This window comes from Diorhabda sublineata, chromosome 3 (assembly GCF_026230105.1).
Source record: "Diorhabda sublineata isolate icDioSubl1.1 chromosome 3, icDioSubl1.1, whole genome shotgun sequence".
Taxonomy (NCBI): Eukaryota; Metazoa; Arthropoda; class Insecta; order Coleoptera; family Chrysomelidae; genus Diorhabda; species Diorhabda sublineata.
This window is the reverse complement of record NC_079476.1, coordinates 36734488-36760779: the sequence shown is the minus strand read 5'-3', so window position 1 is coordinate 36760779 and position 26292 is coordinate 36734488. Positions and strand designations below refer to the sequence as shown.

Below are 26292 nucleotides of genomic sequence, written 5' to 3'. Positions count from 1 at the left end.
TTAGTTTTTCAATTCTAGCAATGCGCAGTTTCTAAAAAAGAGATTTTTTTTAGGCGAAGGTTCCTCTAGACAAAGAACTCCAATATCGAATAATAACGGAAACTCCAGCAACACTCCTCTTCCTCCTCCAGATTATAACACCGTTTTAGTAGAAATGAACAACACCTCACGAGATGTTTCAATCACCGTTCCAGATGGTACTCTCGGTAATACCCGTTTATCAACACTTGAAAGACTGAGAAACTTGGAATCAACTTCTACAGCGTTGACAGCAGCCGAAGTCGCTTCTATTTTAAGAAGTAGTTTTCGAAGGAGTACTGTACATAGAAATAACACGAGAATACCTAATTTTAGTGATAACATGTCGTCGTTGAGTGCGCAGAATCTGATAGATTCAGCTGCGCCTATTGGGGAGATGTCGCTGGTTATGGAACATTTGCCCAATACTGATTGTGAGGTTAAGAATAACAATACTGTGATATAGACTATTACTAGAGGATACTTATATCGGAAGTAGTTGGTTAGTTTGTAGATAATTTCTAAGATTGATAAGAAACATCACCATGTAAAATGGGTCCATCTACCAAGGGACCTATGAAAATAAAGGGAGTAGAAAATTGGATATGTCTGCCTTTTCTATATCTAGTTCTAAGACACAATAATAATGGTTTCTAGTCATTCGAGAATAACTCTAGAATAGTTTGACGCAAAACGTTTCAAATATAATGAAAATAACATTTTATGATTTTAAATCAAAAGCTGTTTTATTAATTTTTATGAAAATAAAGTAGTAGTTCAATTGTTAAATTTTTGACTGAATGTATATTCTATGAACTGACCATTGCTGTCTTTACTATGTAAAGCATTAATTAATGTACAGTCGTAAGCCTTAATTTATACATATTTATATAGATATGTTATTTACCTGTACAAAATTTCATATTTTATAATTTCACCACCGACTTTTAAATTTACTGATTGTATTAAATATTTTTTGTATCTCAACTTTTTTTTATATATAAAAACTACTTTCAATGACCTTGTTCTACTTATAATTATTAAACGATATTTTTTGTTTATTGCTTTTATTTTATATCTTCCTCAATATTTCATACATTTACTACTAGGGCTTAAGTAGATTCAAAATTATGACTTTTCTCCCTTCCTAAAAGGTTTGTATTGACCAAGCTAACGCCCTTTATGTTATTTTTGATGTTCAGTTATTGTCTAATTGGCCAGTTTATCTTGTAATAACTGCTAAGAACAAATTTGGAATGAGCACATTGACCGCATGACGGAAAAACGAATTGTGAAAATATCAAGGGACAAATCACCAGCAGGACAAAGAAGACCTAGGAAAAAATGAGTGACAACCTCCTAGGTGACTGAGCAGAGGCAATAACGTGAAGAAAAACTGGCAATTATGCCTATACACAGCAGGAAGAAGAAGAAACTGCTAAGGACGGTTAATTGTTGGAAGTTGGTTAACCCACAACTTTCATTATCAAGTTTACAAGCTACCATTTATCAGGAACAAAACTAAATAACTAAAAATGCACATAACTTAAAACTATGGAACAATATTTTCTGGAGTGTTCACCAAGAAATGAAATAAATGCAGGTAAGTATATCAACATTAACTCATTTATAAGAAGTGTATGGAAAACCGTTAACTGAAGAATAACAGAGCGAGTACTATGAAGTTTAGAACGAGGAGATACATTTCTATATACTTATATTTTGATAAAGACTAAAGGAAGTTGAAATGTCAAATTCTCATCTGTCTGTCAAATTATGAAAGAAACTAAATTTAAATCAGAAAAGATCTAAAATCAAGAGAGGCACCCTAATCCTGATTGGTCTATAGATATCAGCAGTGAAATCATTTTTTAGTGCCTAGGCACAGAAGTAACTGAACTGTCATCCGTTTTATGTTCGACAGCAGTCAATTACACATCAACCAGCTTACAACTTTTAATTTTAGGCAATTCAAACTATTCTAATACCATTAATATATAAATAAATAAAAAGAAAGATTTGTACACCGATTTTTAAAAACTAATCATACTATTCAGCAACTAAACGTGGCAGTCATATTCTGATCGCCTGAATTCCAAGTATTTTTGAATCTGGGCAATTTCGAAGTCTGAAGTCTCTTTTTGTCCCCCGTCTGGTTAGTAGTTAGTAAACGTCTCGGCAAGTAATTTCCAGCCTCGTGACAAAAAGTATGACTTTAGTGGCTTGAAACAAAAACTATTAAATAATTTGAATTTCTAACGGTAGAAACCATTTGACTAGAATTATGTGACCTTAAATCATCATGATATACTTGTAATTAAATGTATCGATGGTCTGAATTATAACCTTTTTTTGTATACCTCTCAGAAATAGAAATATTAGCAAGTTATATTCCTCGATGAACATACTGTATTCTCATAATACTAGAGATACCTCAATTATTAACATCTGTTGTTAGTCAAATAGTTATAGTTGATCATTCATCTATTCTTGTGTAACTATTTATTATTTCTTGAATATGAAAGTTATTATTCGACATGTACCAACTTTTCCAAACATACCTAAATCACAAAAACGGTTTTAAAAGTTTAATTTCTTGAAAGTTATACAAATATAAGTATCAAATTCAACATTTATAAATTAATATCGTTTACTATTTATTTATTTATTATGATATAGTTTTATTTCTATTGCCTCTTGTATTTATGTCGATAGCGATATCGATTATATCATTTCCAACAAAATAATCAGTGGCAACGATATTACTTTCTTTCCCAAATTCATCTCGGAACCATTTAGTTACTTCTCTATTTGTTTCTTGAGCTAATTTTCGTAAATTGTAAGTACCGAAAAATACATCGATCGGTCGAGGGGTGAGTTCAGCCATTAGAGCCCAAAAAGGGTTAGCCTTCGGTAGATCACCACGTTCATCGATGACTTTTCTGATGTGTCTCTTCAAATCTTGCAAAGATCTAGCGTCTCCCCAATATTGGCGAAGCGGATGCCATAACCAGGTCTCGTCTGAAATATATATGTACATTGTTTTTGTTTGAGACATCTAGGAAGTTACACAAGATTATTCATTCAAATAATAGAACAAAATAATCTTTTTGCTTGCAATTTCTATTGTAGAAAAACATTTAGTCTGGTTTCGTTGGACCTTATCACAGCGTCACTTCGAGAGAAGAAGTTTTCCAGAAGAGAATTGAATTTTATCACATTTATTGTGCAGAGCTCGATATAAATAAAAATGCTTGTGACTACGCTTCAAATTGACAAATTTAAACGTACTATTAGTATTTTTGGAATTTACGGAAAAAATAATTACTTATTTTCAATGATTCACGAGGAAGCCTGCAATCTCTGGTGTTGAAAATATTAAGTATTGTCAAATAAGAAAAAAAAAATAGAGGTCAATAACGAAAGCTGATGGTGGAAACCTTGGATTTGCATTTAGAAATAAATTTCAAGAAGTCCCTAAGTGAGCTAAAAAAGTTACTCAAAGTTAAAGATTGCTATCTTTGTTTTTTATGATAGGCTAGAAAAATTATTCTAAAGCTTCTTGAGCCAAGAATCACCATTTCTAAAATATCGCGACTTTAAAATTTGTCTAAGCTTCTTATAACTTAGTTATTAAATCTTTTTATATTTTATTTTTTTACTGAGTTTACAAACATGACCTTTAATAACATGTAGCTTTATTACTGGAATACCTACGTTCTCTGGTAGTTCATTGCTGTGGTGCTTCTTTTTGCAGTGAGTGCTGGTTAATACTTAAGACAAAAGTCTAAATTTTGTTTCAATTCTGATAAACTTAACTGAAGGTAAACCTAACCTAACCACATATTGAGAAAAAAGACGGATTTAAAAAAGACACGTCTCTTATAGTTCACGTACAGAAAATTATTCACACGTAAAAATTCAATTGCTTCGAGGAAATAAATTCAAAGTAGTAAAGTAAATGTAAGTGAATCAGTTTTTTTTTAAACAAATGATTGTTCTCATCGGCGATGAGGCAATTGAAGAGGAAGAGAAGAAAAAGGAGAAACAAATTAAAAAATTGTACGTTCCATTCAAAGCAACCTTTTTGAAAGAATCTCGAGCTTGTTCTAGTTCCTACTAGAGCTATATATTATTATTGTTGTGGTCTAAAATTGGGTATCTTCGAGATGAATCTATAAATTCTATCATAGAAGAAATATTGAATTCCTTGAATACAACGATGATTGTCAATTGGCATTGGATGAACTTAAAAATATTTGCAAAAATTGAATCTACATCAATAATCAAAATGTAGTAAATGTAAAGAAGAATTCAATAAATGGCAGCCGCTTGCTACTATTAGAAATTAAATATAAGCAATCGAGCTTAAAAACAACAATTAAGCAACCTGCGGAACTAAATTGCTATTTCACAAAATGTTTTGCCTTGCAACAAAACAAATTTATATATGATGATTTTAATGATAAATTGAATTACCTACTTACTTTTTTTCGATTCTACAACAGCTTGGTTATTGTAGCATATGATCAAACTTTTATTTAAGGCCCAAAATTCTCGTAATTTTGTCGTCCTCATTCCACTAAGTACAGTTGCGGCAAATTCTCCTAAATCCTCATTAACAATTTTGATAAATCGATTGTGAATATCTTCAGAGAATTTTGAAGGATAGGGAAATCTATGGAAATCTAACACTATCATTTCGTTGGGAGACGCTAACAGAAATTTTTTGATTTGCTGAAATAAAGGACGCACTTCTTGGATTCTGAATTTATCATGATTTAAGAAGAATCTGAAATATATTACACATTTTAATATGAAACTTGAATTATAAAGTTTGTTTATATAATACGGAATTAATTATGTTTATTTAAACGCAGTTCTTATTTGTTACAATGTTGTTTTCAAGACTATTATTGTTGGTTAGTTCAGATAGAGAAGTAAGTCTAATTTTTGTTGTTGTGATTTTCGAAATTAATAAAATTTACTTGATTTTTGATTTAGTTTTCTCTTCGAAATGATAATTGTGTTGCACTCATTCACGGACGAGGGTACTACTACATTTATTGGCGCAGGTTCATAATTAAATTAACATTGCCATTGGACAGTGTACTTAAAATCAAACAAATAAAGTTTAATAAGTACAGCGTTACCAGATGATGGTAGTAGGGATTAGTTCGGTCCCGCAAGCAGATATACTTGACTTCTATTGTCAGTTCTATTGTGTCTGTTAGATACCAAGATAGATTGCTACTCCTATTATTTTCACCAGCAAAAGGAAAATGCGAATCATCTAATAGGACTAATGACAACTAGTGGAAGTTTTCGATTCGCTTTCTTAATATCGATAAATCACTAAAAAATATATTTCATTTCATGAATTTCAATTATCGCAAAAGAATGGAAACATTACAGTCTTATTTATGATTTGTTTTGGAATTAATAATCGATCTCGATTCTTTGAAAACAATACAAATCGTTTCCGATTCTTATACAAAAATTAAAATGGTTTTCAATTCTTATAAAATAATCAAAAACCATAAGATCATTGACAAACGCTTTCAGATTTTTTTTAATCATTAAAAATAACAAGGGAAACATAAAATAATATAAAATCGTTTTGTAGCAGTCACTGTAAGGTCTAACAAGATCTATAATACTAAAGGCCAGTTATATTAATAGAATAAACTGCAGGTGCAGAAATTTGAATGTTTTTGAATAAATAAAGTTGCAGAACCTACCCTTGTGCTCCGTAATATCCTATCCTGAAATCTAAATATCTAATCCCAAACACTAGTTGAGTCCATATGTCTCTATCTTGATTTAATATGAATTGTTCTTGAAAAGTACCTTCTCCTAAGAAAGCTCCTGAATTATGGGTTCCTGGTAGCAGCAGAGTATCAAGATATCGATCTGCTAGTAAATCCCTGTATTAAAAAATTTAATTATTTTCAATTCTGGAAAAGGATAAGATATAAGCAAAACAAATATTTGCCAAGGATTAAATTGAAATGAATCCATTTATAAGAAAACTGTAAAATACACACTTTTCTTACTTGTTGTCTGCCATCCAAGTGGGTTGTATAGCAAGACATCTTGAGTCTATAATATGACTGTTATTGAAAGAAGATATCCAGTAGGGAAAACAGTGTGGTCCTGGTGCTTTAGTGCCAACATCATCGTTGTAATCCCATCCACCAGGAAGAAAGGGGTGGCCGAATTTCACTTTGGTTTTTAAATATCCATCTGGGTAGTCCAATGGCTGTACTCTTAGTAAAATATCTTGATCTTCCTGAAAAATATTTATTATAATCACAAGGGGTGAATAAATACATAATTGTATGAGGTTATTAATAAAAATCATAAAATTCAAACTTTACTATCTAGTTTTATGACATATATTCTAATTTCAAAAACTGTAGAGTAAGTATTGTTAAAATTGGGAAAGGCAGTTCTATTTTATTATGGACTCGTAATAAATTGATTTGCCACATTAATTGAAATCATTTTTTTACTGTAAAACTACCTAAGGGCTTTTCAGAAACTATGGTCCGATTAACCCGATCATGATGATTTGGAAAGTAATCCAGAATTCTATTCGGAAACCAAAACAGAGCAGTGTTGCTAAAGGTTGTTTTATTTAGACGTGCAGATGGTAACAAAAACGAGTCATTTGAATCTAAAAACAGGTCATTGAAGCTTTATTATTATTTTATATTTGTATAAAGTATGAATCTCTCATTATTTAAGATTTTGAAAGGCAATGCAAAAACAAAAGTTGCTGTACATCAACAGTCCAACTATTTTTTGCATGCGAGAGTTGATCTAAAAGAAAATTTGATTATGTACCGAGTTCTGAACTAGGATTATGAAAAAATTCTGATTAAAAAAGTGAATCCAAATCCGTGGGAAGAGAAAGTATGCAACTATAATCGACAGCAAGAGCTAATGTGTTCGAACCACTTGTTGCAACCCTGGAACAGAGTGATCGTGTCACAGACAATACTTGACGGGTTAAGGCCGAAACCCACTAGCATAACACCATACCAAAGATTATATACACACCATACCACACCGCGCCAAGTATCGAATATGTGTGCATATGTTAATTCAATTATCTGCGTGCACACTCAGACCATAACACGCCACGCTACACCATCTCACGTGGGACGATTTTTATTTAATTACAAACAAATATGTACACAACAATGTACCACGTGAACGGCCGTCTCATGGCGTGGCGTGGCAGTTTGCTAGTGGGTTTCGATCTTTATTTCGTTTGTTTTAGTTTTTTGAACTTTTGAAAGTGGTATATAAAGTTGTTGTTAAATATCTGTGAAGGCACATTACTGATATCTATTCAATTATAATTATTTAAACACCTAATATTTAATATAAATCTTATTAAGGTTTATAAATACAAAAAACCTGAAAAGTTTTTGATAATCGCAAAAAATTTGAGTAAAATAAATATAGTTTCAAAAAACTTTTTAGTTTGATGTGCTTTAAAAGTGTATTTTTTAGTTTTTTACAATATTCATTTTTAAATTTTCAGTTTCATATGTTATGGAAGCGTGTATTCTTAGTTTTTTTTAAAACTATATTAATGTTATGTTAACTATGTTTACATACCTACATCTCGTTGAAACTTATATCGAGACCTAACGGTGTAGTTGGTAATGTTGTCGAAGTGCTTAAGTTCCAACACGGAAATCAGAGGTTCGAAACCAGCTCACAAAACAACATTCAGGTGCAGCTAATATAAGCGTGTTAAAAACAACTAGGTTTTTGTAGGTTTAATGTTAAATTTTCACGGAAAACGCAACACGATGTTCGGAAATTGATAAAAATCTCTTTCTGGTTTAAGATCGGCAATAAGCTGGTAGGTGATCGACCTTATCCGTAATTTCGAAATTTAGATGCGTAACAATCATATAAAGTTGAAAGTAAAAACACTTTATATTGAATATATGATTTAAACTGATTTCTGTAACAGAGACTGAGATTTGTTAGATACCAAGATATGTGTATTGAATATTGCTTAATCAACTAAAAAGAATAGCAGAAAAACTGAATTTAGCACCAGAAAGTGTGGACTGGAGCATAAATGAAGTAGAAAGTCAATAATTCAATTTTTGGAACATTTATTTACGACAATTTGTGAGTTTACATCACCTTTCAACGCAAACTTCCACAGGAGGAACAAATTAGAAGTAAACTTAAGTCTTTAACATCTCATTGAAATTTTGGCAAAACTGTAAACACCGATCTAAATAATATTGGACAATTATCATCTTGTCAAGATGAAATTTATGGTTTTTGACCTCAGATATACATCGATTTTGATAACCAAGAACAGTTGGTTTAACAGCGATATTTGTTTCCATGTTTCTTGTTTAAAACCAGTTTCATCTATATTTCAAATTAAATATATTTGTCACAGTTGTGAATTCAATTCAATAATCATCAAAACAAACCATAAACATTATTTAAAACTGTGCTGTAACTTACATCCCTTCCTGCCATATTCTTTCTTGATAATATTATTTCATCGGGTTGTAAATATTTTGGACATTCTGTTATCCAATTCATTTCAATGTACGTATCCCTAGCCGATACGGTTAAATGGACTTTTCCACATTTGCTGTTGTAAGCATCTGTAAAAATAATGAAATATCGTGGTTATATTTTTCTTATTGTGTACTCCATTTATTTAATGAATTGATGCAAGGACATGTTCACTTCTACTTGTAGTGCCAATGACCACCGATAGAAGGAAGTTGGTTCAACGTCAAAACTATTGAGTGTGACTATACTATGCAGGAAATTGGTAGTTACCTACAGATAGACGATGCGTGGAATTCTTATTTTCAAATGTCGTCCGTACCCGGGTTTAAACTTGAATCGTCTTGATTAGCATAAATAATAGTGAAGTTTAAATGCTTTATTATTGATAATTGGAAGAATTCAATTACTTAGAGTATAACTTTTCGAACAACCCATGTAATACGTCAAATAGTACCAAACATTCAAAAATAATAATAATGAATGCGTTGTCATATCGCGCATATGGAAGTGAAACCTATAATAATACAAAAACTAATGAAATTCCACGCGCTTTTGACTGAATAATCAAACAAGGAAAGTATCTGTTACTAAAAGAGAATAACTATAAATATATTTTTTATAAAATTAAATGATTAAAAAATATTAAATGATTTTAAATGGAAACGTCAATTGTTAAATACAAATTAGTAAACAATGATTTCTTACCTACGCATGCGAGGATAATTTGTGAAATTATAATAACACAACATGCTCTCGACATAGTTTGACCTGCTAACCTCGGACGAAACCAGTGCAAACTGTTCTCAGTTAACCATTTCCAAACGTTTTTAATGAGTCCCCTCGATGCGTCATTAAATTGAATAAACTCAGTATTGCACTTACATTAAATAGAAAAAGAAATACTCAACTACGTATAAACGTTGTACAGGAAGGTTTTGATAGTATTACTACTGATCAACAAGTGTATAGTATAATATACACTAGTTTTGGGGAAATATGTAGAAATTATTGACGAGACAGAAGTTGAGCGCGCAACTGCGAAGAGGATGTATGTAGACTTGATTCGAGTGTAATTTACACTGTTAAATTTCAAGACCGATCTTATGTGGGAGAAAATTTGAAGAAGTGCCCAACTGTATACGATAAATAACAGTTTAAGACTGGGGCTGGTGTAGTAGAAAAGGGCACAAAATATCTATATATCAAACTATCGATATTTTTTCAAAAATCAATCGATAAATATCGTCGATATTTTTTTATCTTGAAATATCGATATTCGATATTAATTTTTGAGTATCGAATTCGATATTTTTTTTAGAAAACTTTATTTTATTTTACTATATATTAGCTTCATATTTCACTTACTGTTGTAATAATTTTCCCTGTCTTCATATTTAATTAATTAATTATTTACATCAACGCGCAAGCTTTGATATAAGTGCTGCATCTATGCAGTGTTGCCAGAGCTAGTACAATTGTAAAATTGTACTCCTTTGTTGCTATGAAACTTTTATAAACACTCAATGCAACATCTTCACCTAGCTGAAGCACTCTCGGTTAACAACCATCTAGTGGATTTACTGATACCAGCGAATATACAGAGCCCATAGAGGCTTTCCAAAATTGAAGAATACTCTGAACGTCTCTGATTTTAATGTAAGGTCTCCACAAGTTCAAATTCAACCTTCGTGTGTCAAAAGACATATGTCTCCGGAATTGGAAAATCCTCCAGCTTTAATTGATTTTGAAGTAAGATTTTTCCTCTGGGCTTATCATTCATAGTATCGGTAATCCAGATAAAAGACGCTGTCTGTATTGGAATGGAGTCTAGAGGGTTTTTTTTCTATGAAGGTTTTGGCTTGCCTACAGACATGTGATTGGATTCATCACACTTTTCATTTGATTTTCCTCATCTTTGTATAAAAAATATTCCCACTGCAAGTGGAAGTTGTAACCATGTGACATTCCATTTTCAGATCACAGGAAAAGGTTATTTGAAGCCCCTTTGCGCATAATCTACTCTCTGACCTCTTTTCTTTTCTCATTTGTTTTTTCTTACCAACAATTTTTGTTAATAATTCAGCTAAACAATAATTTTATTCACAACTTGGCGATTCTTTTCAACGATTGAGTGGCTCTAATCTTGACCGAATTGTCAGTATTTTCATTAAGCTTCAATCCCCTATGTCCAGGGATAAAAACCAAAGCTACAAAATTTTCGCTAACCAGCTTATATGTAGCATTCCAGCTTTTATTATGTGGTCGCGTTTTATAGAACATTTAGTGCCGTTGCATTACACGTGGATACTAATACGTGTGGATTATTGGAACGGTTGGCACATTAGGAAGAGTTTTAACCACCAAGCACTTTACGTCTTTACCGAAGTCTATACAGTAAGTCGTGAAAAAGCTATTTCTTCGTGACCTAACCCCCGTGTACTATGCAGTGAAACTCCAGTTAAATCACGCCACACTGTTTTAGATCGCCGGGAGTGTAACGCGGGATTTCGTGGATCCTCAAAAGATCATTACTATTTAGTTTTCAATTTTTTGAGAGTTCTGAGCACTCCAGCACTTATGCACTAGCCGTTTCTTCTGCATCTGCTTCATAACAGTGTAATTTTATCATCAAATTTGTTAATTCTACGTCGAGAACAATTTTCAAACTGTTTCTAACAAATTCACTATTTGATTATATCTAAATTATCATCTCCAGTTTATCTCTGAAGAGACTGCCACTTGTTAACGTAAGATTTTTAGATAGACGCATAGGGATGAAATAAAATGCAATTAAAGGTACTAAGTATATACTTAATTTACAAATAATCGTTTATACAAAAAATAAGGTAACCTACTGACTATTTAAGAAAAACTGTACAACTGAGGTAGAACAAAAATCAGTCCTTCCGTGGATAGGGCAAACATTCTTTGGGTATATATGAAGTGCATAGAATTAATATTTAAATATACAAAGTACATCAATAAAACATGTTAATACAAATAACGCAAATAAATTTTAATGGTAGTGTTATTATGTAACAAGTTATTCTGAGATCGATTAATAAAAGAAAACACTCAGAATGTAATGGGAATGTATGTAGCTCGACAAATGAATATGAATAAAAGTCTCAAAATAAATTCAATGGTAGAATCAGAAATTTGAGTTTTGCCTTTAGTTATCAAGTCCTGGTGAATACCAAGAATATATCAAATCAAAATCTGTTTTATTTTTTCTTCGAACTGTAGTGCAAAAGATGCAAAATCACACAGATGTTTGTATTGAGGTAAAGGCATTATTCGAATAAAATTTTTGAATCAATTCCTCGTTTTAGAATAATTATTTGTTTAAAATAAAATTCACAAAATTTTGAATCTTTGTTTCTTATCAATAATTAAAATACGTTATCTTATCTTCCGTGCTTTCTGACGTACTTTATATGTTACAAAAGCCCCAACTTTCTCTAATTTAGTGACATTTAAAAAAATATGGAATAAATAAAAATTATAATTATTTTATAATAAATAGCTTGTATGTACACAATCATACATTATTTAATACTTATCTCTCTAGAAGGTTACAGAAATAATAATAACAGCGACATTTATCATCGGACACATTCATTTTAATAAATACAGGTTTTTATATATAGATATTTAATACTTATCTCTAGGTTATTTATATATGTAAACGCAATCTACTTGCAAATTTTCGTCCCAATAAAGGCCGCTTGACATGATGCAAGGTCAATATATTTCATAGATGTGTACTGATCAACTCGCTTCGAATTTTCGTGATGAAGCACCATCGCTGGTAACAATCGTGGTCCAAAATCGGCTGTTGTGCCAATACATACATACACTATTACATGAACAATTGGCTGCCAAAAAGATACGTTTGCGTTGGACATCGCATAATTTGACAATCGCTCAAAAAAGCTCCTGTCGAGCCTGAAAAATTCAATCGCGGTGCTTCAAAAGACGTTTATCGTGACAGACGATTCCGAAACCAAACAACAATCGACTGTATGGGTCTTTCAAAACGAACCAACTTCAACAAAAGCGTACGAAGCACTTCGAAGCAAATGATCGCCTGTTTTTTCAGAATAACTGGACATGTCGCTACCGTTCCATTAGAGCAAGGTAGAACGGTCAATTCTGGATGGTACACCAGCATTTGGTAGCCATAAGTGTTCAGGGAAATCAATCGCAGACGACAAATCATTCTCCACTACGACAATGAGAGCTTTCACACAAGCAAACATGTTTATGAACAGTCAAAACATCGAATTGATTGGTCATCCGCCGTACAATCCTTATTTGGTACCCAATGATTTCTTTTTATTCCCGCAGATCAAAAATAGATTGCGAGGTCAACGTTTTTCTACAGGTAGGTGGCTTTATTGGATTAAAAATAGACAACCATAATATATTTGATCAAACGTAGTATGGTAGTCATGTCTCCGAAAACGTTCTAAAATATTAATGCCATGTATTGACAGTAATCGTTGAAATTTAAGATCCGTATCATTTATTACAATTTAGAGGTTAAAAATTTTATGTAAACATATATGTAATACTCCTTTATGGACAATTGATATGGAAAAAACGTTGCGGTGCCGACAATATTCATTTTCTCTTTCGTTCGAGACACTTTATCTACACCGCGCATGGTTGAGAATGCGCAGAACCGAACTGGCACCTCGGAGGATAGAGAAATAGTTGCCATTCTGTCTTCCTTAGTCGGAACAGCTTCCACATATAGAAAGTATTACATATATGTATGTGAAATAAGTTATGGTAACAATGAAACCATTCATGGATAAATTATCATACCAAAAGTTAAATAATAATTGAGATAAACCACCCTGCATTGTTATTAATAAGCAATTGTACTTTTGAAAGAACTTGATTGTTTTTTTTTTCTTTAAAATTACATAACAGATAAAATATAACAAATAATTACAGAAGTGATATAATTTATAAATAATAAATATGTTTGCATTTTTTACTCGCCTACTACGAATACTTAATAAAAAATATCTAACAATACGATAATTGTGAAATCTAAATATTTACATTATTTGTATTTACAATAAAAGAAAACAATAAACAACTAATATATATAACATTAGAAATAATCGTATTATAAAAATTTTTAAATGGATTATTGTTTGAATTGATCTACAATTCAGAGTAATATACACATTTTTTATTTTAAATATGCCTTTCAGATGTCCACATATATAAATTACGGAAATGTGTTAAAAATACATCGAATGTATGCAAAAAATAGTAATACGAAAATTCTCAAAAATGAACAAAGAAAATAATTTTGGTAAAAACCAAAACTGACGTATTTTCTCGAAGTGGTAGTTTAAAATACGGGGCGTTCCATAAAAAATCGTTACTATTCAACTATGAATCCAATGTGAACAAAAAAAATACTGTTCGAAAGAGGAAGTTCTGAACATTTTCCGCTAGATAGCAGTAGCGCCCTTCTTTATACTCCCGTTTGGTATTATATATTTAGTTCAATAATTTTTATTTTTGCGGAATATTTTGCATACATTCAGTAGTTTAGAATTTTAAACCAACTATTTAATTTGATTGCTGCGTAAGCAAATTTAGTAGTTCAGCATGGTCCATATTATTCAAAGTTTGCATATCGATACCTAATGCGTCAGCAACACTGTTCATATCGAGTCCAAACGATTTCAATAATTCTATAAAATCCATTTCCTCTCCGGTAAAAGGATTATGCAATTTTGGACACGAATGGTTACACTGTGGCCAAGAGCATCTTTCTAATCTTCTATGAACGCATCTACGTTTACGAAGCCACTTAGAATTTTGCAAAACTGATCTTGAAGGTCTGTTGTCTAATAGAGGATGTAAGTTTGTAGCGAAAATCGGTTTGTTCTCTTTGTTTTGTTGCTGTTTACGAGGTCTTACTAGAAATAAAAACAAATATCCAATGTTATACAATAAAATATTGGGAAATCATATAAAAACTTACTTTTGTTTTTATTAACCTTTTTATTTTTCCTATTTCTTCTTCTCCTCTTCATCTCCACAGTCGGATCTTGAACAGTACCAGCTCTGTCATCGTTATTTAAAACTCCTTCATACTCCAATCTGTTTCTCTGATTCCTCTTCCTCTTTCCTTTTCTACCTGTATTTTGGCTCATCACCCTCGCATTATTCAGTTTCTTTAATTTTCTTTTGCTTGTTTTTTGTTCCCAACAGTGTAAAGCTTCAGCCACGGATATATCGTCGATTTTTACAGATTGCCAGTGTCTTTGTGTTAGAACCGAGTGAGATATACAAGCGGGCGCAAAAACCGCCGTAACGTTCTCGAAACTATGACGGAGTGCATCGCCCATTTTGTGAATGTAATCCCATTGTTGTTTGGTGACAGGCGCTCCCACATTATCAACATCCATTTGAGCCTCATCGAAGAGCCATTGAAATACAAATAGTTCCGCTGAAAATAAGAACAAACCTTATTACTCCTAGTACAGAGTCAAAATACTATTTGTACTATGGAATGAGAAGCAACAAGATATGGTAGAAACGTTATTTTACTTTATGAATCTTCATATTTTTAGATGATGTTATTTATATAAGCGTTTTCGAAGTGAGATTGTGGCAAAATTAAACGCCAAAGTGTACTAACTCTAATATATTCCCAAGCTTTTTTGCGGCGTTTTAAATTTTGTTACAATCCCACTACGAAAACGCTCATAATCTAGCTGAAAAAGACTTCAATTCATATATGTATGTATTACGTAGTCTAGTTTCAATGAACGCTTTTGTTCGAAATGTAAACTTATTCTCTTACATTTCAAAGTTGGATAAAGCCTATATCCAAAATAACACCTCCATGGTTCATTCATATATTCCTCTCTACATCTTCTAGGTACTTTGCCTCTCCACATATCCATCCCTTTCCTAATCGCTTCAACAGCTGGTTTGTTTGTTGGCGCGTAAGGTATCCTATCCAAAAACCATCCAGAATCGGTGATTCCTCTTACATTGATCTGAGTAAGCAAAAGTTCTTCGTGGAGAAGTTCCTTCACGTAGTCTAAATTCAACATCACGCCAGTACCACCTGCACTACTACCTGAAAACAGGATAATTTCGTATTTACAACAACAAGTTTGTTGTTTATGAATTGTTTATTTAAATAGGTTTTATAAATTGATGAATATTAATTTAATGCTTACCACTGAGGATCAAATCGGTGCTGTTTTCTAATCCCAACGGTATCAAATCTCTAATCACTTGTCTTACAATAAACGATCCCATGAAACTGAACAAATCACTTGGTGTAGGCGGTTTAGTACCACTCCAAGAATCACTGGAGCAATATGGAACGAACACGTGGTTTGCATTCCACCAAAACGGATTTTCTTTCATATTTGGAGATAATATACCACCAACTATAAAGAATACAAAAAATGTTTGAATCATGATTAAAAATATTAAAGAATTTATTACTTACCGTCTTTTGTTTCGGGCCATTTTGAAGAAGTCATATAGTGTCGTTGCTTTAACCATCGATTTCGACAAGTTTGAATGTCATAACAATACCATCCTCCTTCTAGAAAAATTATCCACTTGGTACTCGAGTGCGAGCGTCTGAGATAAAATCTGTGGAAGAAAAAACAAAAATGTTTAAATAATATAATATACTACATACAGGGTGTTTCTATATTCGACCGACAACGCTCTAACACAGAAAGATCTCAATATATGATTCATTTTGATATAGGAATACGAACCCTTACGGGACCTAGTTCCTGAGATATAGAGTGTTAAAAATTTTAAATCAAAATAAAAAAATTAACATAAATCAACAACGCCTTCAAATTTTTTTTCCAAATTTCGTGACCAATATGTTCCTTAATAAAGTAATATTTTGACATAAAGAAACTTTTAGAAGAAAATTTAACCAGTGGCGCGCTGGCAGGGTTAGTTGTCACTTTTATATCCCTATTTTTTACGCCACTGGAGCAAATTCTTTTTTCAATTCCGTTTTAAATTGCTTGATTATTTTTTTTTAAACTAATAACCTTTTATGGATCTAAAATTAACGGTGTTGTATGTTGTAGAAATTTGACTCTAAACAAAAGTTTGCATGTAATTAAATACTACTCAATATTTCTAAATTATAATCTAGCAGACACGTGTCATATTTTTGATAGTTCGTGACACTTTGTGTATTTAACACGAGAGTACTGAAAGAAGGCTGAAAGAAACCGGAAACTTGTTAATTACACGAAATGATGCTGGAAAGCAACGTACAACAAGGACTGTGCATTTAGAAGAGGAAAAATTAAATAATATTTTCGAAAGGTTACCTTTAAGTACTCGAACTGTAGGTGACGCTTTAAGAGCGGACCATTCTACTGCATGGAAAGTTTTAAAAGAACAAGTATTACATCCATACAAATTGTGGTCAGTGTTCAAGCATTAGAATTTTAAAACTTGTATTTACGAAAGTATCGTGAAAATCGAAATTTTTCGAAATATGTGTTGTATACCGACGAGGCTAGATTTACTAGGGAAGGAATTTTCAACTCTAGAAATGGTCACGTTTGGGATGAAAAAAATCCGAACTTTGTTCGTGAAAGGGAATTTCAGCATAAATATTCGGTTAATGTGTGGGTGGGTATGGTTGGAGATTGCTCAATTGGGCATTACATTTTACCAAAAAAATTAAATGAAGTAATTTATACGCGTTTTCTGTAAGAAATGTTGGAGAATGTACCGTTAAATATTAGACAACACATGTGGTTTTAACACGAAAGGGGCGTCTGCTAATTTTGCTGCAGCGGCAAGAAATTACTTAAACAGACGTTTTAGAGAAAAATGAATTGATCTGAGTGGACTCAACTGTTGGCCTCCAAGTTCACCTAACTTAAATCCTATCGATTTTTTTAAATGGGGCTTAGTGTATGTGTAACAATAATCGAATCTAAATCATTTATTGGGATTTCTCTGTATAAGTGCATTGATACACTGCACATATAATTGTATATTTTACAAGTGAAAAAAATTAGTTATTTGTCTCGAGCCCAGAAGGAGAAGTTTGCCTTTTTTATTATTGTGTTAAATCAAGGGTAATTTCACTACAAAAGACAGAATTAATATCTTCCACATCATCAATTCTTAATTTGCAAAGTTAATTACAACGACATACTCCCTGTAAGTTAATACACCTTTATTAGCATATCATCTTTTAGAAATTGTTAAATTCAATCAGGAGTTAACATTTTGACTGTTTTGGTACTTCTCGATATCGAGTGTTGGGAACATTAAGTTTATGATTTTAAACTTCTTCTAAGCAAACGTCTTTTGTCTTGAAATGCTTGGTAATAAATTATTACCAACAATATCTGGAGGTGTATCATCAAACTCTAAATATTTGAATTCTATTATTAATATCAACACAACAATAAAATACCGTTTAGAAAGTTAACAGCAATACTAATTGTGTTTTGGTCGTGTTATTAAGGAAAAGTTTCCAGGTAGACTAGATGTCATCAAAACATGCTGCCGTACCAATTCTACATATAAGTTTACTGATTTTTTATTCAATTATTCTTATATAGTCTATATAATTGTAACACCGACTAATTTCCTTTTAATCTTCATTCAATTCTCCTGATTTGTAAAGGAAATGTTTGGGTTTCAACTGCTAAAGTTGTTTAGTTAAGTACGTTTTTTATAAGCTGTGTTGCTATTTTTTCTGCGTGGTTTGGAAATAAAATTATTCACCCAACAGTGAAGGAAGAGGTTAGATTAACATTCTTTCAATACTTCTATATGGTTTTCTCGAAAATAGTTTCTCTAGATAGACGTATGAAGTACTAACTTATTTTTAACATTACTACAATCATTTTTCTTATGAGACTTACCCAGCTTGTGAACCATCGTTACAAGTGATTGATCTATTTGATAAAAAAACTTTTTTCAAAGCTTTCACCTCGTTTTCTTGGGTACCATTCTGATCACCGCTATTTTCGAATCTCTGTATAGAATTCGTATAAATCGGCTGCTCTAAAGTCACTTCCGCATGTCCGTTGTGTAATGCCAAACAGATTCCGAGCCATAAAGAAAATATCTGAAACGAAATAAAAGTCATGGGAGACACTTATTTTTATTGCTTTTATTTTGTCTGTTCGCTTCAAAAATTGTTTTCCCCCATATTTCCCCAATATATAATTTTTTTAGAAATAAAACGTCTCGATAGAGCACACAAGCACACAACAAAAGTTTCATTGAACAAAATAAAAGACTGAGTTTTATAGTATACTACAAAACGAAAATATCTGCTACGATGGTTATGTTTGTTTATATGTAAATGTGGGATACTATAAATATCTTTCTTGAAGAATTTTTGCGTGATTATTAAAATTTTATTCAATGTTATTCAGTTTAGATAAAAAAATTCCAATTTTCCCGAAATAAACGGTAACTTATATAAGTTATTTAGTCTGATAACTGAGGGGAGAAAAAAATTCAGTTACCCTTACATAGTCATTTATTGAAGTTAACAAAGAGTTAGATACACGGCAAAGAGCAAATTTCAATTGAAGATTACACTGTTTACAAAGTACTTTAATGTTAGATGCTTAGATCTTAAACTAAAATGGAAGAACCTTTCAAACAAAAGATTAATACATGCCCAAACTAACCATAAGAAAATGTTTTAAAAATTCAGCTTCCTAACCATGGCACTGGCTACTGGATCAACGTAGATTGGACAAAAAGCTAATTTAATGTGTGCAAAAGCAAAAAAGTTGGTCCACACTATCTAGGAAGACTTCAGTTTAAATAAATCTTCCTAATACCATGTTTTCCAAAATCCTTCCGATTATAATATTTATGTTTTATGTATCTCATCATATTCTCCCCTTCCAGTTCATCCTCTATTTATTTTTTACTTTGGCGTCATACTCTTGCAATGTCTAATCTCAGAATTTTACTTATTGTTTTTCTCTTACGTTTTAAAATAATTTTCCTCTGTATATAACTAGCTTCATGAATATTTTATAAATACTGTTATATCTTTTTTTATATAATATAATCTATATTCCATTCGTTATTTTTCATCATTTACATTTTTTCTCATGACTCAGTAGTTTCGTTTTGATTTCGAGAGAACTTTACTAAAGTATGCCACTACTCTATCTTGCCCTCCTTGGATCTATAAGAGCACTCCTCCAATCCGTACGTTGCTTGCATCAGTGTCAAGAATGAAGTCCCCCTCTGATAATGGATTCCGTAATATCGACGCCGTTTCTTTAAATCTCGAATGCAGTTTGACAGTCTTCATTCCATTGTAAAGTACTTGCTTCTTATGAGAGTCGAGTCTCCGGTTTGGCAATATCCACATAAACTTGCGATATTAAGTGCAAAGTCCATGGAAACTCCTAACTTGATGTTTGTAGGTTGGTTGTAGTCATCGCTAAATGGAAGCAATTTTATCTAGGTCCACTGCCACTCCTTCATTCACTCACTATGCCACTCACTATATGACCTCTTCGGGCTCAACATATCCCACCCTCAAGTCTGTACTTCTCTGTTTCAACATAGTTTTATGAATTGATGTATTTTATTACTATATACGTATATTTTGTTACTTTCCATTTATATACGCATACCCATATAGGATTTTACGATGGGCTCAATTTAGGCCCAGACTTGGGCCAAGTATGTACAGCTCTGGCCCTAACTTGGAAGCCGTTATTGGCCCGAACTTGGTGGGACTCTGGGATGATAACAATGTCCCTCGATTGGTTTGCAAGCCCGGATCAGGCCTGGTTGCTTGTAAAAATATATTTTTAATATATTGTTAATAAAATTATAGTTTTATAAGAAATTTTTATTAATACACTCTACTAATTAATGTACATACAAATATTAGTTAAATAATTGAACATATAAAGAAATTATACTATTTTTTATTGTCTTTTATGCATAAAAGTGTTTTATTCATAAAAAATTATTACTTTTAATATTAAGATATCTATTATGGATAAGATATTAGAACAAAATTTTATATAGTTATCCAGAGTTCGGCCAGGCTTGGTTGACTATTGAATGGTCGGGGCTTACCCAGACTTCAACCAGCTTGGGCCCTTATTGGTTTGTCAAAGTTGGGTTTTCCAGCGTTGGCCCAACCTAAGCCCCATCGTTCAAGTCTGGGGGCTCCTACATGGACTATTTATGTCTTTTATTAATTATTCTTTGTTATTTTTGCTAATATCGTCTGATTATGCTATAACATTTTTTTCCTCATATTAATAATTAGTCCTTCTACGTATGCCGTTCTCCTTTTTTATTCCTTTATTGATTTCTATTAGATATGTCCTAAATTCCGTTAATTTCACGTTAATTATTTTCAATCTGCAATATCTCTACTTCTTTTTCTTTATGCTTTCTAATTACTGTATCAAAGAGACTTGAAGACTGTATTGTAATAATTCAGAAGTCACTTACAATTTTTTCTTATCAATCTTCACTTCTCAATTGAATTGAAGTATGTTAGACAGTATTACAGTATAAAATTTCTTCAAGGTATTAGACCATCATCGACAGCCGACAACATTGGATGTGGTCAGAAGAAAAAGAAGTGGTCTTCTCATATACAGTCGGCATTTCTTTCAAAAAGGAAGGCCGTTGTGTTTATTGTTTTAAATGGTTTGACGATGAGTCATTAAACGAGGAAAAAAAACAATTATATGCTTAAACATATTATATTTTTCAGATGATTCCGATACGCTTCGCCGATTAAAAAATCATTTAGTAAAAATTTTGATCTACCATCAACTCGAATTTAGTAAAAGCTGTAAGGTTTTAGGAAAGGTAACTTCATATTCATTTTTACCTTCCACTGATTGCTAGTAATTGCAAACGTACTTCTTAATTTAGTTTTCATCATATTCTTTCTCGTTCCCTTTTTTGACTAAATCAAATACTTGTTGAAAATCTCTAAATAATATTTCTGCTTTCCATTTTGAATCAGATTTGAGTATTATTGCAACATATGTTGATTTTGCTTTACTACTTCTTAAATAGTTAACTATCTAATTCCGCTTTCAAATGGTCCCTTTAAGTCACCCCTAGACATTATGAAACATCATATATATATCATTTATGAAAAGTAGTTATGTAAAAACTTTACGTAACTGTTATTGTATCATTATTTGAACTGATAATTAACTCATTATTTTAATTCAATAGATTTTTTAGATTTATAAACATTTTTTGGGCGAATATTCTCTTGAACTTCTTGTCTAATGTTACTTTCATTTGAAGCTGTGGTATTTACATGTATGCCAGGAGCTTGGCCCAGAAAGTGTTCTGAAATTCTTTTCTTATTTTCTCATGAACACTGTACATAGCCGAAATCTATACTGTTGGATTTCCATCCTCCGTTCTGCTTTATTTTCAGAATGTTCGTTCCTGAGTCTTGCAGGAGAGACTCTGACGAGCGTCTGAAACAATGTCCTGTGTATCCTTTAACATTAGGTAGACCCAGGTACTGACAAACCTTTTGTTTTAATTTTCCAATGGTATTTATGCCCACGGGTTGTATGGTACGTTTTCATTATAATATTGCACAAAACATTTGTCGTACTTTACTTTTTGAGGATGTCAACAAGATTGACACCAACAACATTTCCAGTAGTGACCACAAATTCGCGAATAACATGTGTTTTACTTCTTGGAATTGTAATTTTAAAAAAAGTGTCATATTTTTTTCTTGTGGTCCAAAAAGACAAATAAGAGTATGAAGGTGTCAAGATAACTGATGTGGCATCATGTTAACGTTAGACTTCATCACGAATGGAAGATTGGTATAATAATACCATGTTTATTCTTGATCGTTTCGATCTTCTACCTTTGAACCCAATAAAACAATTAGAAGCCACGAGGACGGTATATTGGTTGAACATCTTGGCCTGCAACTCCTAGCAACTGACAATGAGAAAATCTGAACCATTAATAAGAAGAGCTTGGAGCAGGAATCACTGATAGGGAACGGTGCTCGGTTTAGTTTTGTCTGGCACTGTTTTCCAAAAGGTATAGGTTTTGTCGATCGATCCTCTGCTTAATTTTTGCTTTGAATCCATTCTTTCTTCAAAATGGCAATTTTTTAGACATGATCTCGTATGAGGGCGTCAATACATTTATTAACACAGGGCTGCAATTTAATTGAGCATTATATTTTGATAAAAGTCCTCCACAAAATTAAATAATGGAGCCGTTTGGTAAACAGGTGGCTTGGCCGGAGCATGCTTCTTTGAAGGACTTAGGGGATATGCTACCGTCTTCCAAGCCAAATATTTTCTGTGATGGAATGTGAACGTGCAATACTTAATTGACTCCATATTGATACTGTAATCTCAATTTGTACAGGCAACGAAGCTGTCACAAAAACCATAACGGCTTATGAGGTGTGCTCTAGGCTTATGCTGACTTGTGGAAAATTACTGGAGAATGATGGCTATTAAGGTTCAATAGGCTTTGTTGCCCGGTAATAGCAGCAAATTAATCAAATCTCAATAGCCTACGAACTCTGCAGAGATAGATTAAAGCACCTGGTCTGAGACAAGCTAAGGCATACTTTTGTGTTTATTATCAATCAGTTAAACAGCGGAATTCGTTTGGTGACTGACCTTTTAGCCAGAAACGGTCATCAAAGTCCCGTATCCCTATATAGGATAATTCGAAATGCCGCTGGTGCATATAGAAGGAAGAAACTATAGTCCATGTCATTGGTGAGTGCTCGGTGCTCTTAGGTACGAGGTTCAAACACTTAGGCAGGCCTTATAGTCGGCCTAGTGACTTAAAAGGTTCTAGCCAAGGTGCCTGATTAGTACCTTATTCAGGTACTAATTTGTTTGGCTTATTTGAAGGGTCTAACATTCGACCAAACATATTTTGAATGTAAGCCTCTACGCAGATATTTGAAGAGGAATAGCTATTCTAGAGAGCTTCGATACAAACTGGTGTTATATAAAAATTATTTGTCATTGAATTTCAAATAAATGTTTTAAATCATTATCTGATAGATATGTTACTACCGGTTAAATTGAAAACATGCAACTAGAAAATGTAATAAATTAATGTTTTCCTTAATTTTCTCACGATAAATCTTATTTCTCCTAGTTTATAAACGAAATTGGAATAAATGGGTTTTTTAAAAGTTTCCTGAGAACCGTGGCTCACCAAACAAACGATTTTCTATAAAGAAACGGAAAAACACGTACATAAAAGAAATCGATCAGATCGTACATACATTTAAAAGTAAGAAAAACACCCGACCCATCTGGCCTTTTTCTTTTTCTTTTCGATTTGCGAATGAATTTGAATGTCATTACTTTTTACGATTGTCATCTCGTACTTGTTAAAGATGGGCGTACCAGTTATTTGGAACGGCAAACAACTAGTAATTATACGTGTAAGTATAAGAAGAGATGAGTAAATATAAAACTCTATACATATATTCAATGTAGACTGTTGTGCAATTTCATTTGTTTTTGTTTTCTAATTTCATAATGACTCTTATACAAAACAATATCAATTTTGATATGAAATCATTTTTGAAATGGATAATTCAACATGTTTAATTGAATAACTGTTCTTGGAAAAAAAATCAACGATAGCTGATATTATTTCGTCATCTTCCACCTTCATTGGTACTTTTATTCTTCATGGGTTGTGTGTTTGCTTGTCGGTATTAAAAGATCCCTTTTTTGAACTTGGTCTTAATTTTATCATAATATCACAAGGCAGCCGACTGATTTGAATACTTGAAATATCTCCTTATAAATGAAGTATTTGAAAGGAACTGGTTAGATCAAAGGCGGCGAACGCAGGACCGACTTTTAATTATTTACAGTGTGAGTATGTATTTAATAAGTTGATTTCCAGGAGGTGTCTACTAGACCAAGCGTCGTGTACAGTAACCTATTCAAGATATTAAGCAAATAATGATGTTTCTTAATCATTAAATAAAGAATTTATTGAAATTTTTATTTTTTCTTCTCAGTTCCAATTTATATTTCTTATAAGTTTTTAATCAATTACAAATCATTTTATATTTGAATTTTAAAATAGTTTGCTGAATTTTTATTGAAAGATGTTTCTAAAAAGCGACTGTAGCTCTTTAAAATTGTAATAGGAATCACCGATGACATTCCGAACTTTACTACTTGGATAGTTTTTGATACCGAAAGGATCTGGATGTAAATTAGTTCGATCGGATTTATAAGTGCAAATATACAAGGATACAGGGTAAGATGGGGGAATGGCGGCCAGCGGGCAATACCTATCACGTTAAAGTATTAAATTTCCAAAAACATACTGATATTACTACTAATGATGCCATCTAGTATGGGACAGAGTAAACTTATTTACCAAGCGGTGCCATTTTGCATCGCGCGTAGTGTGTTTGACAGTTGTGAAATGGTACGGACGTGAATCAAAAATTCAGTTGAAGGTAAGCTTAAAGTGATTTATACTATTGAATATATTTCATTACTATATATTTACTATCGTATCCCAAGTGCTTGTTAGATTTTGTGAAAGTTATTCACGTTTTTCGTGACAAACAAAGTGTTTTTATATTTTGGGGTTATGGCAATCATTCTAAGCGGGCAATACCGGTCATTGGCCGATATTACTTCTTATGTAATCATGAGACATTTTATTATTAGTTTGTTTTTAAAATAATGTCTCATTATCCACTTTATACTTACCACGATACAGGGAAAGAATCACAACGAAAGAAAAATGATCAAAAAATGAGTTAAAAAAAGTTCTTGATGCCGTTAGTGCTGGAAATTCTCTACAACTGCCAAGAAGTTTGGCATATCCTTCAGAAGCTACAAGAAGAATATTTTTGGTTAAAAAATAGTTTATTCTGGTAAAAATATGAAAAGTTGATATAATATACTTGAAAGATAAGTAAAAGACAGTTCTTATGCGTCTCTATGTGTGACTTTCAAAGTAGAAATATAAATAATTTTAATATATTTGGTTTATTTCAACAAAAAAATAAATTTTGGTGAAAAATGGATCAATGCTTATGTGAAAGCCATCCATTCCCCCATCTTACCCTATATTTTGTGTGGGTCTGTGAGTAGAAGTGTTTTTAGTTACAACAAACAAAAACTGTGCTAGAGATTGTGCTGAAATTTATGCAAGCTGTAGCTCATACTGCAAAAGGTATTTCAAAAAATGGATATAAAATAATTTCAGTTTTAATAACTTGAAACAAGGTACGTCAAAATACTAATGCTTTAAAGATAACTCTAAAAAAGATCAGTCTAATTATTTTCAATCAAAAGTACTGAAAACAGTTCTTTTAGAATGTTATTATTACAACATTGTAGTTTAAAGTGATAAAATAAGTTGAAGCAGTTTGAAGGGTCTTTATTAGAGAAAATCATTTATAAAAGAAGGCTTCTGAAAAATGTTTTTCATACCAAATTATATGTGTGATTTAATTTTGATGATTTAAATTCATATAATGGTGGGAGAAATAACTTGACAACTTTAAGATTTTGGTTGGGGCAAATATTTGAAAAGAATTAAATATTTAAGGGATATTAGTCCATTTCCACTAAAGATTGGATTGTTGATACAAATAAAATAATTAACAAACCTATCGGTATATTCACTTTA

The 26292-nt window shown here is 32.0% G+C and overlaps 3 protein-coding genes across 4 annotated transcripts in view; 1 reads left to right on the top strand and 2 right to left on the bottom strand.

Moving 5' to 3' along the window:
- LOC130441505 (sodium-dependent transporter bedraggled) overlaps nucleotides 1-1827 on the top strand; it is a 52818-nt gene extending 50991 nt beyond the window's left edge. For both annotated transcript variants that reach the window (XM_056775222.1, XM_056775221.1), the window contains exon 13: nucleotides 54-1827. In XM_056775222.1, the coding sequence (XP_056631200.1) occupies nucleotides 54-484 (431 nt within the window). In that variant the 3' untranslated portion in view covers nucleotides 485-1827. The remainder of the gene's footprint in view (nucleotides 1-53) is intronic.
- Nucleotides 1828-2592: 765 nt separating this feature from the next.
- On the bottom strand, nucleotides 2593-9646 carry LOC130441507 (PI-PLC X-box domain-containing protein DDB_G0293730). The gene is made up of 6 exons (XM_056775223.1): nucleotides 9292-9646; nucleotides 8530-8675; nucleotides 6075-6310; nucleotides 5760-5945; nucleotides 4506-4810; nucleotides 2593-3039 (listed from the first exon to the last, which is right to left on the bottom strand). The coding sequence occupies exons 1-6, from the start codon at nucleotides 9344-9346 to the stop codon at nucleotides 2687-2689; spliced, it is 1281 nt and encodes a 426-aa protein (XP_056631201.1). The 5' UTR covers nucleotides 9347-9646; the 3' UTR covers nucleotides 2593-2686.
- A 4441-nt stretch (nucleotides 9647-14087) lies between these two features.
- On the bottom strand, nucleotides 14088-21538 carry LOC130441771 (palmitoleoyl-protein carboxylesterase NOTUM). The gene is made up of 7 exons (XM_056775558.1): nucleotides 21485-21538; nucleotides 18510-18715; nucleotides 16091-16239; nucleotides 15813-16028; nucleotides 15428-15709; nucleotides 14603-15070; nucleotides 14088-14537 (listed from the first exon to the last, which is right to left on the bottom strand). Exons 1-7 carry the CDS (start codon nucleotides 21536-21538, stop codon nucleotides 14185-14187), a joined length of 1728 nt encoding a protein of 575 aa, XP_056631536.1. The 3' UTR covers nucleotides 14088-14184.
- Between the last annotated feature and the right edge of the window lie 4754 nt (nucleotides 21539-26292).